Source organism: Diabrotica virgifera, chromosome 7 (assembly GCF_917563875.1).
Source record: "Diabrotica virgifera virgifera chromosome 7, PGI_DIABVI_V3a".
Lineage (NCBI taxonomy): Eukaryota > Metazoa > Arthropoda > Insecta > Coleoptera > Chrysomelidae > Diabrotica > Diabrotica virgifera.
The window spans coordinates 141,771,893-141,785,823 of NC_065449.1; the positions used below are offsets into that span (position 1 = coordinate 141,771,893).

The 13,931-nt window shown below is 34.3% G+C and overlaps 1 protein-coding gene across 1 annotated transcript in view; it reads left to right on the forward strand.

Annotated features, from left to right (window-relative positions):
• LOC114334649 (coatomer subunit gamma) overlaps positions 1–13,931 on the forward strand; it is a 73,731-nt gene that overhangs the window by 51,161 nt on the left and 8,639 nt on the right. Inside the window, exons 10-12 of the mRNA XM_028284738.2 lie at positions 42–195; positions 8,632–8,864; positions 11,030–11,234. Of these exons, the coding sequence (XP_028140539.1) occupies positions 42–195; positions 8,632–8,864; positions 11,030–11,234 (592 nt within the window). The remainder of the gene's footprint in view (positions 1–41; positions 196–8,631; positions 8,865–11,029; positions 11,235–13,931) is intronic.

Consider the following 13,931-nt stretch of genomic DNA (forward strand, 5'->3'; position numbering starts at 1 on the left):
TGAAAAGCCCTATACAAGTGTTATAAGTAATACTTTTGCAGGTTTCAATTCCTTCACTAGAAAGATCGCTTAGAGAATACATTCAAAATCCAACTGACGAACCATTTGACATTAAGTCCGTACCTGTAGCAGCAGTGCCAACAGCAGAAGAACGAGAAGTTAAAAACAAATCTGAAGGACTGCTAGTCTCTCAAGGTAAGACTGAACAATCCTCGTGCCATCTCTTTTGGAAATATACACTGTGTCCGTAAAGTATGGAACAAATTCTTTTTTAGCTAAACAGAGCATTTTAAGAAATAATTCTGAAACACGTCGATTTTTGATTTTAATTTACCGTATTTTAAAATAATATTCTAATATACAGGGTGAATTACTTTCGAGCAATGACGTCACCGTCATTTTTTTTTAAATGAAACACCCCCATTTTGTCTCAATTTTCGGATTACTCTAGCTGAGCTGATTCCAAAAATGTATCACATGTTGATTCAAATTGGTACAGGGTGGACAAAAATACAATAGTTTTGTGTGTGTTCATAAAGTAACGCGTTAGTTAAATTAACAATGTTATCAAAAATACTTATTGTCTAGCGGACAGAATATGATGAAATACCATGACTTTATAAATGTTCGAACTGCAGCCCTTGCTGTATTTGACAGTAACCCAAACGTTGTATAAATTCTTGTTGAACCTTGTTTATTGTGTCTTGAGAAATATTGTTTATTGCTGTCCGAATTCTCTGTTTTAATTCTTGAATATTTGCTGGTTTCGTTTGATACACAACATTCTTCAGATGGCCCCACATAAAATAATCCAAAGGATTGAAATCTGGTGACCTCGCTGGCCATTCAATAGGTCCACGTCTACCAATCCACCTGTTCGGAAAAATCTCATCTAGGTACCTTCTAACATCTGCAGCATAATGTGGAGGTGCACCATCCTGTTGAAACCATAAACTTTCATCAAAACCTCCAGAATACGTCTGCTGGGAAACAAATTACGTAGGTACGAGATACCCCCTTAAAAACTCAAGGTACGTTGCCCCGTTTAAATTACCTTCGATAAAGTAGGGTCCGATGATTCGATTTCTTACAATTCCAGCCCATACATTTTAATACTTTTGCGAGTATTGTGTATGATGCTCACGCATCCAGTGGGGGTTTTCTTTTACCCAGTATCTACAATTCTGACGGTTAACCTCGCCATTTAACGTGAAAGTGGCCTCATCAGAAAAAATAATGTTTTGTACCAAGAGAGGGTCTCGTTGGCAGTTATCCATCATTGCTTCGCAAAATTGAATTCTTCTATCGGGATCATCTTCGTTTAATTCCTGCACAAGTTTCATTTTATAAGGATGCCATTTTTCAAGCTTTAATAGTTTGTGTACCGTTGTTTTGCTAACACCGATATCGCGACTAACTTTACGCATAGAAGTGTGCGCATCTTCTTCAAAACTAAGTAAAACATCTAATGCTGTATCAGAATTTGCAGAGGGGCCACCTGATTTCCGTGCATTTTCAACCGCACCAGTTTCTCGAAATTTCTTTTCAATCTTACTGACTGTTGAACGCGCTATAGGTCTTTCTGGATATTTATCATTAAACAAATTGCACACTTCCATCTGAGTTCGCGATCTGTCTCCATATCCAATCATCATAAGTATTTCAATTATTTGCTTTACACTTAACTCCATTTCTACTTCAAATTAAATCTAAGCAATAATTAAAGCATTCACAAATACCAAAAATATTGTAGTACTAAACTGTCACTGAACATCAATAAATTACTAAACAAATAATGACATTTAACAAAAACATAGCCTACTATGTTTCTTTTAAATTGATAAGAAATAATTTCTTTCATATTCTGTCCGCAGTATTCGATTGACTGTCGGAAGAGAAGCACGTGAATGTGACTCTGTTCTGTAGTGAAACGAAATCAGTATAAAAGCGGTAAGCCGTTCTTTTATTTGAATATAATTTATTAGTATCTGTAATTAGTATACAATAGAAAAACAACAACAAAACGTGAGAGCAGGTCTTGTCTCCGCAGAGTGGGACTGCACAGGCCTGCTATCGCTATGTATGTTTTTATCTTTTTTATCGCATGTGTTATAAATAAAAATAAAATAGGCCAGTCCTTCAAACAATAATTATTAAATTAGTCAAATTGTTATTTATATGAATTATTGTAAATATGGCTTACAACCAGCAGCCTGTGCTTGACACACAGGAACCAATGGCAGAAGCCAACCAAAATATGATTAGTCAAGTGAACCAGGCGCTTTTTGAAGAAAATTATAAAAGGTCGCAAAACGAACAGACTCTATTTAATGCTTGGAAAGCTGCCGAGAGCCACAAAACCAAATTGTGTGATACAGTAAGCATACTTGAAAGAGAACTAGCACAGTTAAAATCTCAATATACAGAGTTGGCAACAAAAGTTAATTTAACTGAAAAAGAAAATGAAATAGAATATTTAACAGATGAAGAAGAGCTCGCTAAGGAGACAGAGTGGATTAGGGTTCAATCAAGAGCCAGTAAGAAACGTAAGATGGATACTTCACCATACATCTCACCACAAAAACATAGCTCCAAAGAAACTGCAGTTAGGAAAGCCAAAATGCCTCCACCTGTGGTAGTGGAAGGCTTCAAAGAATATGAAGTCCTATATAACTTCCTTAAATCGAAGATAACAAACTTTACTACTAAACTGGTGAATAGTGAAGTGATAAAAGTTAATGTACAAGACGGTGAAGAGTACAGAAAATTAATAAAAGCTTTAAGAGAGGAAAATATCCAATATCACTCATACGAAAACAAACAAGAAAGACCGATAAAAGTTATAGTAAAGAGATTACATCACACTTGCTCGTCCCAAAAAATTGTTGAAGATCTGCAAAAAAGAGGCTATAAAGCCATAGACGCAGTTAAAAAGCTAAAGTGGCAAACCAAACAGCCATTAGACATGTTTATGTTAACCTTCAAACCAGACGAAGATATCAACAAAATATATGGGATAACGGACATCCTAGGAACAAAAGTCGAAATTCAGCCTTTTAAAAATTCCAAACTAATACCGCAATGCAAACGATGTCAAGCATATGGTCACACATGGAAGTTCTGTGCTAGAGGGCCAAGGTGTGTTAAATGCACAAAAAAACATCTTACTAAAGATTGCGACAAACCTGAAAATGTTAAACCAAAATGTGTCCATTGTGGCGAAAACCATCCTGCCAACTACCGAGGATGTATCGTCGCAAAGGAAATGCAGAAAATAAAAAACAGAGGTCTGAAAAAGACGAATTTGCCACACCCTCCAGACAGAAAGTCAACTGAAACCAAGTCAAATGCTGGTGAAAGAAAACAAGCACAGAAAGTTACTAGTAATAAGACATATAGTGCGGTAACAAAAGGTCACAATGAAAATTATCAGAATGATAAATACCAAAAAACAACAGAGATTGAAAAAGAAACAGAACAAACCCTACAAATGATATTACAGGAGTTGAAAAAATTAAATGAAAGGGTCACTTCCCTGGAATATAGAGCTCAAGGTGCTATTCCAAAGGTAAGAAATGGCTAATGATCTTAGAATTGTCGCATGGAATGCCAACGGGTTGCTTAATCATCAACAAGAACTACAAGCAATCCTTGACATCGAAAAAATTGATTTGTTTCTTGTCTCTGAAACGCATTTCACAAATCAATCCTACATCAAATTTAAAGGATATAAGGTATATCATACAATACACCCTGACAATGCGGCCAAAGGAGGCAGTGCAATCATCATAAAGGATAATATATGTCATCATGAAGAGTTGGAATATAAAACTGAACATATTCAAGCCACTACAGTACACATAAAAACTAAAAGTTTTAAAATAAATATAAGTTCAATATACTGCCCACCTAAACATTCCATTAAAAAAGAGCAGTATAATGAATTCTTGAAAAGCTTAGGGGAAAGGTTCATTATTGGAGGTGACTTTAATGCAAAGAACACACACTGGGGCTCTAGAATCACTACTACTAAGGGAAAGGAGCTTTTGTTAGCCATTAAAGAACAGAGGTGTGAAGCACTATCAACTGGTAGACCAACCTACTGGCCTACGGATAGAAACAAGACCCCTGATTTAATAGACTTCTTTATTATTAAGAATATTTCAACTAATTTCATAGACATTGATGACTGTTGGGACTTAAATTCTGATCATTCCCCTATAGTACTAACCATGAGTGACAGGATTATTAAAAAACAAAGTAACCCCACATTAACAAATAAATGGACGGATTGGGATAGTTTTAAGCTAAGCCTTGAAGAGAGAATAAATCTAAGTGTACCAATACAAAACGCAGAGCAATTAGATAAAGAAGCAGAATTGTTGGTGAACAATATCCAGCAAGCAGCATGGGAAAACACTCCTACGCTGAAACCTAGGCTAAAAGGAAATAATTATCCAAAGGAAATAAGGAACATGATAACTGAAAAAAGAAAACTGAGAAGAATCTGGCAACAAACAAGGTCTCCTCAAGATAAGACTAAACTAAATCGTGCAAGTCAACAACTCAAAAGAACTATCCTACAATTAAAGAATGACTCGATTAATTCTTACTTACAGGAGCTAACAGATGACGGTAGTACAGATTATTCCTTATGGAAAGCTACTAAAAGACTGAAAAGACCTATTATGCACTCTCCTCCTATTAAACTAGAAAATGGTAAGTGGGCCAGAAGTAGTGCACAAAAAGCAGAGCTATTTGCCATACATCTTGAAAATACATTCAAACCAAATGAACCTCAAGGAGATGAAGAAAGATGGGAGGAACCTGTTCAATTAGAGGAAGAAATTCGGCTAACTACACCAAAAGAAGTACTTGAAGAAATAAGGGAAAATATTAATCCGAAGAAAGCTCCGGGCTATGATCTAATTACGGGTGAGCTGTTGAAAAATCTTCCCCGAAGAGCTATCGTAAAATTAACAAACCTCTTTAACGGTGCATTCAGATTAAAATATGTACCAATGATATGGAAGATGGCGGAAGTCATTATGATTCCTAAACCAGGAAAACCAGCACATCAGGTTTCGTCATACAGACCGATATCTCTGCTTCCTGTAATATCGAAGCTGTTTGAGAAACTGCTCCTTAAGCGAATAAAACCAATTATCGAAGCAAGGAATTTGATACCGACACATCAATTCCGATTTAGAAATAAGCATTCAACAATTGACCAGGTTCACAGAATCACAAATATTATCGAAAGATCCCTAGAAGAAAAGAAAGTCTGTTCAACTGTATTCCTTGATGCTGCACAGGCTTTTGATAAAGTCTGGCATGAAGGTTTAACATACAAACTAAAATGTTTTTTACCTATACAGTACTCAAAACTTTTACAGTCATACATAAAAGAACGACATTTTAGAATTAAGCAAGAAGACTGTTTTTCAGACTTAAAAGAAATTAGAGCAGGTGTTCCACAAGGCAGTGTGTTGGGTCCGGTCCTATACCTACTATACACGTGTGATATACCTGTACTGGAAAACAACACAGTTGCCACCTTTGCTGATGATGCAGCTATTCAAGCAGTAGGGACGACAAGTGAAGAGGCGACCAACAAGGTCCAAATAGTAGTTAACCAAATCTATAAGTGGACACAAAAATGGAGAATCAGGCTAAATGAAGCTAAATCTGTCCATGTTAATTTCACCAACAAAAAAATACAATATATACCAGTTATAATCAACAATATCCAAGTACCATATGCAGATACTGCTAAGTATTTGGGTATAACATTAGATGCAAAACTACGCTGGAAGGTGCACGTTAAGAAAAAAAGGGAAGAACTAAATATAAGATATAAAAAAATGTATTGGCTAATTGGAAGAAACTCCACACTGTCGATGCATAATAAGTTACTAATTTACAAACAAATATTGAGACCTGTATGGACTTATGGATGCCCACTATGGGGGTGTACTAGACCAAGTAATATAACAGTAATACAAAGATTCCAGAACAAAATACTAAGAAATATTGTAGATGCTCCTTGGTATGTTACAAACAGTGATCTCCATAAGGACCTAGGAATGGAAACTGTGGATATAATCATCAAGAAGATGTCAGGAAGTCACGAGCAACGACTTCACATGCACGAGAATATTGAGGCAATCCAGCTCCTCGATACTACTGGGCAAGTTAGAAGACTGAAGAGGACAAAACCTTATGAACTAGTTTAAGTGATAGGTGATAGTGAAAAGCAGAGCATTAGTGTGTATGCTAGAATAGTGCACTATCTTGTTAGGTTAGATAAGAGACGCTATGGGGCAAGCTCTTAATTTTAAGGAACAGTAATAATTTAGGTTAGATTAAAATTGCTCATTGGTCAAGTATGACCAGATTGTAATTGTAATAATCATCATCGTAGTGATGATTATGGGAAAAAAAAATATTCTGTCCGCTAGACAATAAGTATTTTTGATATTGTTAATTTAACTAACGCGTTACTTTATGAGCACACACAAAACTATTGTATTTTTGTCCACCCTGTACCAATTTGAATCAACATGTGATACATTTTTGTAATCAGCTCAGCTAGAGTAATCCGAAAATTGAGACAAAATTGGGGAGTTCCATTAAAAAAAATGACGGTGACGTCATTACTCGAAAGTAATTCACCCTGTATATTAGAATATTATTTTAAAATACGGTAAATTAAAATCAAAAATCGACGTGTTTCAGGATTATTTCTTAAAATGCTCTGTTTAGCTAAAAAAGAATTTGTTCCATACTTTACGGACACAGTGTATATTACATCAATATTATCATATTGCAAAAATAATACCTTTATCGTGTATACATATCATATTTATATCGGATTAAGCCGCAACTGATAGCAATAAAAATTCAATTTTATGTTTGTTTTTGACGTTTAACGAAGGCGGACCGGGTCAAATCGTTCACGGCATTGGGAGCAGCAGCAAAAAGAAGGGAGCTGCACGTTAATATTAGTAAAATTAAGTATATGAAGATGACAAATAATAAGCAAGCAGAAAAACCCGAAGATCCGACTATTGGAATATATACTTTCAAAGTAGTAAGATTATTCATATATCTAGGCTCACAAATCAATCAAAGTAATACAATGACCATTTGCATACCATAAAGATATTAATTGAAAAATGCATCGAGTACAACATACCACTGGTTCTTGCATTTGTAGATTACGAGAAGGCTTTTGATTCTGTAGAGTTTGAAACAGTACTGGAAGCCCTAAAGCAACGCAGAATAGACTACAGGTACACGGCACTGATCAAAAACATCTATGAGAACGCTACATCAAGTATACGACTACACGAACACACAGAAAAATTCAACTTAGGTCGAGGAGTAAGAAAAGGAGACAATATTTCACCTAAATTGTTCACGGCAGCTCTAGGGTCAATATTTAAGAAGGGAAAAAGACAGTTTTTGTTTTTATTTGATTCAGAGTTGAACCACCATCTCCAGATAGCTATTTCTGCCTACCCAGGCTTTATGAATGGAGCTATGTAGTCACAACTCTGAACCAAATACTACCGAACTGCCTTATTTAAGGGAAATTAGCACGAACGCAATAATTCCACTTTTGAGACGCAAATCAGATAAAAAGAGGAAGACGAAAAGCGCCAGATACAAAATTTACTATAATTAAACAATTAAATTGAATGAAATAAAAATAATAAACAATATTTTAAATCTAAGACTTTTCGTTAAAAGAAACTGCTTTCTGGCTGCATCCTAAATCTTCGGCTTTTCACAGAGACGACGAATATAGAAGAAAGCAGAAAGGACAAGGTCACGTATTTACTTTCTTTTCGTCTAGAAAAAGGACCGAAAGACAGTTTCGAGTCCTCAAAAGCTGAGTAAAGATGAAAAAGGGGAAAAGACAGTTTTTGTTTTTATTTGACTCAGAGTTGACCACCATCTCCAGATAGCTATTTCTGCCTCCTCAGGCTTTATCACTGGAGCTATGTAGTCACAACTCTGAACCAAATACTAACGAACTGCCTTATTTAAGGGAAATTACCACGAACGCAAAAATTTCACTTTTGAGACGCAAATCAGCGACATCTCTCGTAAAAAGAGGAAGACAAAAAGTCCCAGATAGAAAGTTTACTATAATTAAACAATTAAAATAACTGAAATAAAAATAATCAATATTGTAAATCTAAGACTTTTCGTCAAAAGAAACTGCTTTCTGGCTGCATCCTAAATCTCCGGCTTTTACAATTTGTAAGCACAGAGACGACCAATATATGTAGAAGAAAGCAGAAAGGACACGGTCACGTATCTACTTTCTTTTCGTCTAGGAAAAGTACGGGAGGAGGCAGTACGGGAAACGAATTGATATTTAAAAAAATTTCTTCCCAGAAATATACAGGGCCATTAACACTACAATCTAAAAATAATGTGAATTATACAGGGTGCTTTAAAAAAGAGTGTTATATCAAAGTTATATTTTCTCTTATGGAACACCCTATACCTGATGACATTTTTAATTCCCATTAAAGATAGTAAATAATATTAGAAATGTTACACGAAAATAGCTTCCGAATAATATTAAGCGTAAATTAATTACTCTTATCATTCTAGGTCCAGTCCGACCTCCTCCGGTGTCTAGAGAAGAAAACTTCGCCGAAAAACTTAGTAACGTTCCGGGTATACAACAGTTAGGACCTTTGTTCAAAACTTCCGACGTCGTTGAACTCACTGAATCTGAAACAGAGTATTTTGTCCGCTGTATCAAGCACTGTTTCAAACATCACATCGTCCTCCAATTCGATTGTCTGAATACCTTGCCAGACCAGCTTTTAGAAAACGTTAGAGTAAGTATTCATCACGATTTTTGCAACTTGTCTTTTTCTAATTATACCAACAGGGTAAATATAGCCCGATCAAAGAACAATCTGACCCCCAAAAAAATAAAGGAAGTATGAAAATTTGGGAATAGGTAGTTGAAATTGTCTATTATTATACATATAAGAAAAAGTTTACAACTCTACATCCCCTCCGTTTTACAAAAATGGAGGGAATACCCCCCTCTCGAAGGTGAAAAATATACAATACATTCAAAATAAAACCGGGATTGGATAAAATGACTAATTCTAAACAACTTTTGTTCTATGGAGTTTTTTAACTAAGCCAATACTTTTCGAGTTATTTGCAAGTGAATATGTTTATTGTTAACAAAAAAAAAATATGTTTTTGGACGGTTTGTCAGAGATAATTCAAAAAGTAAGTTTTTAGCGAAAAAAATATTCCTAGCAAAAATATAGCTTATAAAAAATTGGAAAAAATGGTGTATGCATTAGGTCTGTAGACCCAGTATGGGCCATTCCACGAACATACGCCTGTTTTGGATTATTTCGACAACGAATATTTTACTGTGCAACATAAGAAGTACGAAAGTAAATGGCGCTAATAATTATTCCAATAAACAACAATGTAATTTGCAATTTACTTTCGTTCTTCTTATTTTGCACAGTAAAATATTCGTTGTCGAAGTAATCCAAAACAGGCGTATGTTCGTGGAATAGGGTATAGAAGTAGAGTTGTAGCTAATGAGAAGTACTTCGTCAAATTCCAAATCTAACAGTTCAATGTGAAATAGCCCAAAAACGGAGCACTTTTCGTAGAACATCCATTTCAACATTTTTAAAGTGTTTAAAAAAAGGTTTATTTTTGTTAAGAAAAAACTTATAACATTAAAGGTAAGTGAGTTACGCTCAAAATATTGTCGGTCCCTTTTATTTTTTGGTAAAAAAAATCGCGAAAATCGGCCCCTAATTAGCATCACAAATAAATTTGATCATTACCACTTCACAATTTACTTTGATTATACATATATTATTTATATGATCTGTAAGTTTCATCGGTTCAAAGTGCTTATTTTTGAAAAAGCTGTAGTTAAAATGGCTTGAAAGAGTAACTAATCACGAGTTTAGGCAAATTTTGAACAGCCATAGCATAAAACATTTTTTTCTAACAAGAAAACAAAAAATCAAAAATGTTCAGAAAAGCAAAACGTACATTTTATTACTCTTTGAGATTTTTTGTATTACTAATAAGTTTTAAGTTAATTCCATAAACAGTTCCATTTTTTTTTCAAAAATGAGCACTTTGAACCAATGAAACTTATAGATAATATAAACAATACATAAGTAAAATAACTTGTGAAGCGGTAACGATTAATTTTATTTGGGAAGCTAATAAGAGGGTGATTTTCGCGATTTTTTTACCAAAAAATAAAAGGGACCAACAATGTTTTGAGCGTAACTCACTTACTTTTAATGTTAGACGTTTTTTTAAAAAACAAAAATTAACCTTTTTTAAAACACTTTAAAAAAGTTATAATAAAATTTCCCCGAAAAGTGCTCCGTTTTTTTTTGGTTATTTTACATTGAAATATTCGATTTAGAATTTGACGAAGAAGAACCTACTTTTCATTAGCTACAACTCTGCTTCTACTGGGTCTGCAGACCCCACGCATACACCATTTTTTTCAATTTTTTATAAGATATATTTTTACTAAAAATATTTTTTTCGCTAGAGTACTTACTTTTTGAGTTATCTGCGAAAAACCGTCAAAAAACATGTTTTTTTTTTTGTTAAAAATGAACATATTAATTCGCAAATAACTCGAAAAGTATTGACTTCGTGAAAAAACTCTATAGAAGAAAAGTTGCTTAGAATTAGTCATTTTATCCAATTCCGGACTTATTTTGAACGTATATTTTTTCACCCCCGGGAAAATATTTTTCACCTCGTGTTTCCCAATTTTTGTAAAATGGAGGGGATGTAGAATTGTAAACTTTTTCTTATATAATAATAGACAATTTCAACTACCTATTCCCAAATTTTCATCCGTCCTTTATTTTTTTGGAGGTTTTCGTAAAATTTTGAGTTCCCTGATCGGGCTAATAGTTGAATGTGTCTATTGACTATATTGTAGCTGTATGTTTTGTGTAGCTGTATGTTTTGTTATGTTTAGGTGGAGATAGACGCCGGTGAAACCTTCGAAATTTTGGCAGAAATACCTTGTGAAAAGTTGCACTATAACGAAACCGGTACCACATATGTAGTAGTTAAGTTGCCTGATGATGATCTCCCCAACTCTGTTGGTACGTGTGGAGCCGTGTTGAAGTTCTTAGTGAAAGATTGTGATCCATCAACGGGAATACCAGATTCTGATGAGGGTGAGTAAATAGATCAAATGTTAATTATAGTTGAGTATCAAAAATGTTGACACTAATTTCTGAGAAAATAATATTTGAGTTCTTTTTATGTAGTCATAACTGTCTGTTTTTTCAATGTGCCTCCAGTAAGTTGTCGTTCCATCGTTTTCGTGGTCTTCCCACTGATCGTCTTTCTATTGGGAAACCGTCTTTCGCCGTCTTTACTACTGTATTTGTTGTCATTCTGCTTATACGATCGTTCCATTCTACTCTCTTCTTCTACTTCTCTTTCGGTGGCGGCTCGCGGCCTTAGAGACAGAATTGGCAAGATTGTTTTTGTCTCCTCATATAGGTATACCATCTAATTAAAAGTCTTAAATCATCATAGGAGAATTTTTTGTTTTTTTTTTGTTTGGTTTACTTGACATTCTCTCTTGTGTCATAGTGTTTCGACAATACGTTTTGATTATTTTGAGACAAGAGAAATCCCGTTCATTTGAGGCAGAAGTTAGTGGTAATAAGAGAATTTATGAACAGTTTGTTGTAGTGAATTGCAGTACTTACTATATAAAATTATACATATTTGTAACTTATCCCACTTTCCGAAAATATTTGGATCAGCATAATTTTTAAGTAACTTGTAAATAAATATATTGGAAATTTTTTGGCGAAGGTAACTTTTAAATTTTGAATTATCAAAGAGGTAAAAAATTTGCAAATCTTTAAAATTCGAAAAACGAGTATCTATTTGCATAATAGCAGGTATCCAAAATTTCAAAATATACTCGTTTTTCGAGATATGTATCATGCCTTTGTCTTTTTTGGGGTGGTTCGAAAATATCAAGCGAATCCAAAACGTCACTGCGTATATATTGGAAACTTCTATCATTACGAAAACCTCTGAGATTTTGCACCAGCTTTCTTATTTTGTTTTTGGAATAAATAATGACGATTGACTGATTTTGAACAACAATGAATACCAATTGGGTTTGGGCAAACACTTTCTTAAAAATATTTAAAAGAGTAATGATTTAATAAGGTTCTCAAACCGATCTCAAACAGAATAAAATAAAAAACTTCCAAAAAGCTATTCACGAAAATCTGCTACAGTGAAAACTAACCGAGATTTAAAATTTCATCGTGTCTGACAAACTGTTTGCATTTTTTTCGAAACAAATTGTTCTAAAACAGTAGTCTGTTTAGGCGAGCTAAAATGGCAAGAAAAGACGATATTCTTTAATTTTTTTATACGTATCCTGCAAAACTATATTCATTCTATGCGCATGACAGTGAGTAAATAAAGCTTGTGGTGCAATAGTTTTAACTTTTGCCTGGAGACCATTCAATTCACCGGACATCACGGCAGCGCCCTCGTTAATTTGCCTTACCAATTTGTTTTTGATATCCAAAAATTTTAATCTGTCCTTTAAAACACCAAAAATATATTCTGCCTTATTGCTTTTAATGACGTCTGTAAAACCTAAAAACCTCGCATAAATATTACCACGTAACGCCTATCGAACAACAATAATAATTGATAGTTGTGAATGACATGATAATCAGAAGTTTCATCTACTTCTAGCCTAGCGAAAAGCAAATGGTTTTCAGAATATCAGATTCAATAACGTTATTCAAAATATAACTAATTGATTATATTAGTTCATTCTGTACTGTTTTAGACACGCCACTAAATATCTTCGAATCAGAAAAAAAATTGGAAAATTTCAAATCGTATTTATTGATTTAACGAATGCTCTGATTCATCATGTCCCGTAAATGATAATTCCTTACAACTTAAATAAATTACAATATCAATTAAACGACGTAAAACGGCATGATTATTTTTTACAATTTCTGCCGATGCTTCCAAATGAAACATCAGCAGATTTAAATGTGCCGTACCTGCCGCTTAATGCCTACAGAGAGAAATATACGTTTGGTTGCTCTTCGACTCGTATTTCGTTGAGTTTTACGTGTAAATCGTCAAGCTCGAGATGAGCTGAGGTCGGCTTGCCGAAAACAGTCAGATGAATGGCTCGGATCATTCATTTTTTGAAAAGTCCCTTATGCGCAGGGATCACTTAACGCTCGGATTGGGCGAATCCTTTTAAAAACCATGAATAAAATTCAGTCTGTATTCTGACATATTTTTTTTATTTCACAGATACAAATGACATCAACACTGATTAAATTAAATATTTAAAAAAATCTATATCTATAAATGTGTGGGTCGGTACTGCCGACCCTGACCGGCCGCCACTGTATCTCTTTCCTGGCCAGCCTTTGATATTCTCCTCTTTGCATCTCAATTGTGTTTCTGTACTTCTAGTTCTGTCGCATACTGTCTTACCGTCAATTTTTCTAAAGGTTTTCATCTTTGCTTTTTCCAGCATTCTTTTTGTTCTCTGTGTCGGGTCGTGTTTTTACCGCATATATCAGTATTTGTCTGATTACTGTTTTGTAAATTCTGCTTTTCATTTCTTTCCCGATATTTTTATTTCTCCACATTGTTTCATTCATGCATCCTGCAGCCTCTATGCACTTGATCTTACACTTCTGTTTCGAGATTTCCGTAGCTAGACAATGTTGCGCTTAGATATTTAAACTCTATCACTTATTCCATTATCTGATCCTCCAGCTCCAATTTACATCTTAGTAGATTTGGTGGCACAACCAAGCATTTTGTCTTTTTTAGGGAAATTATCGAGTTAAATTTTC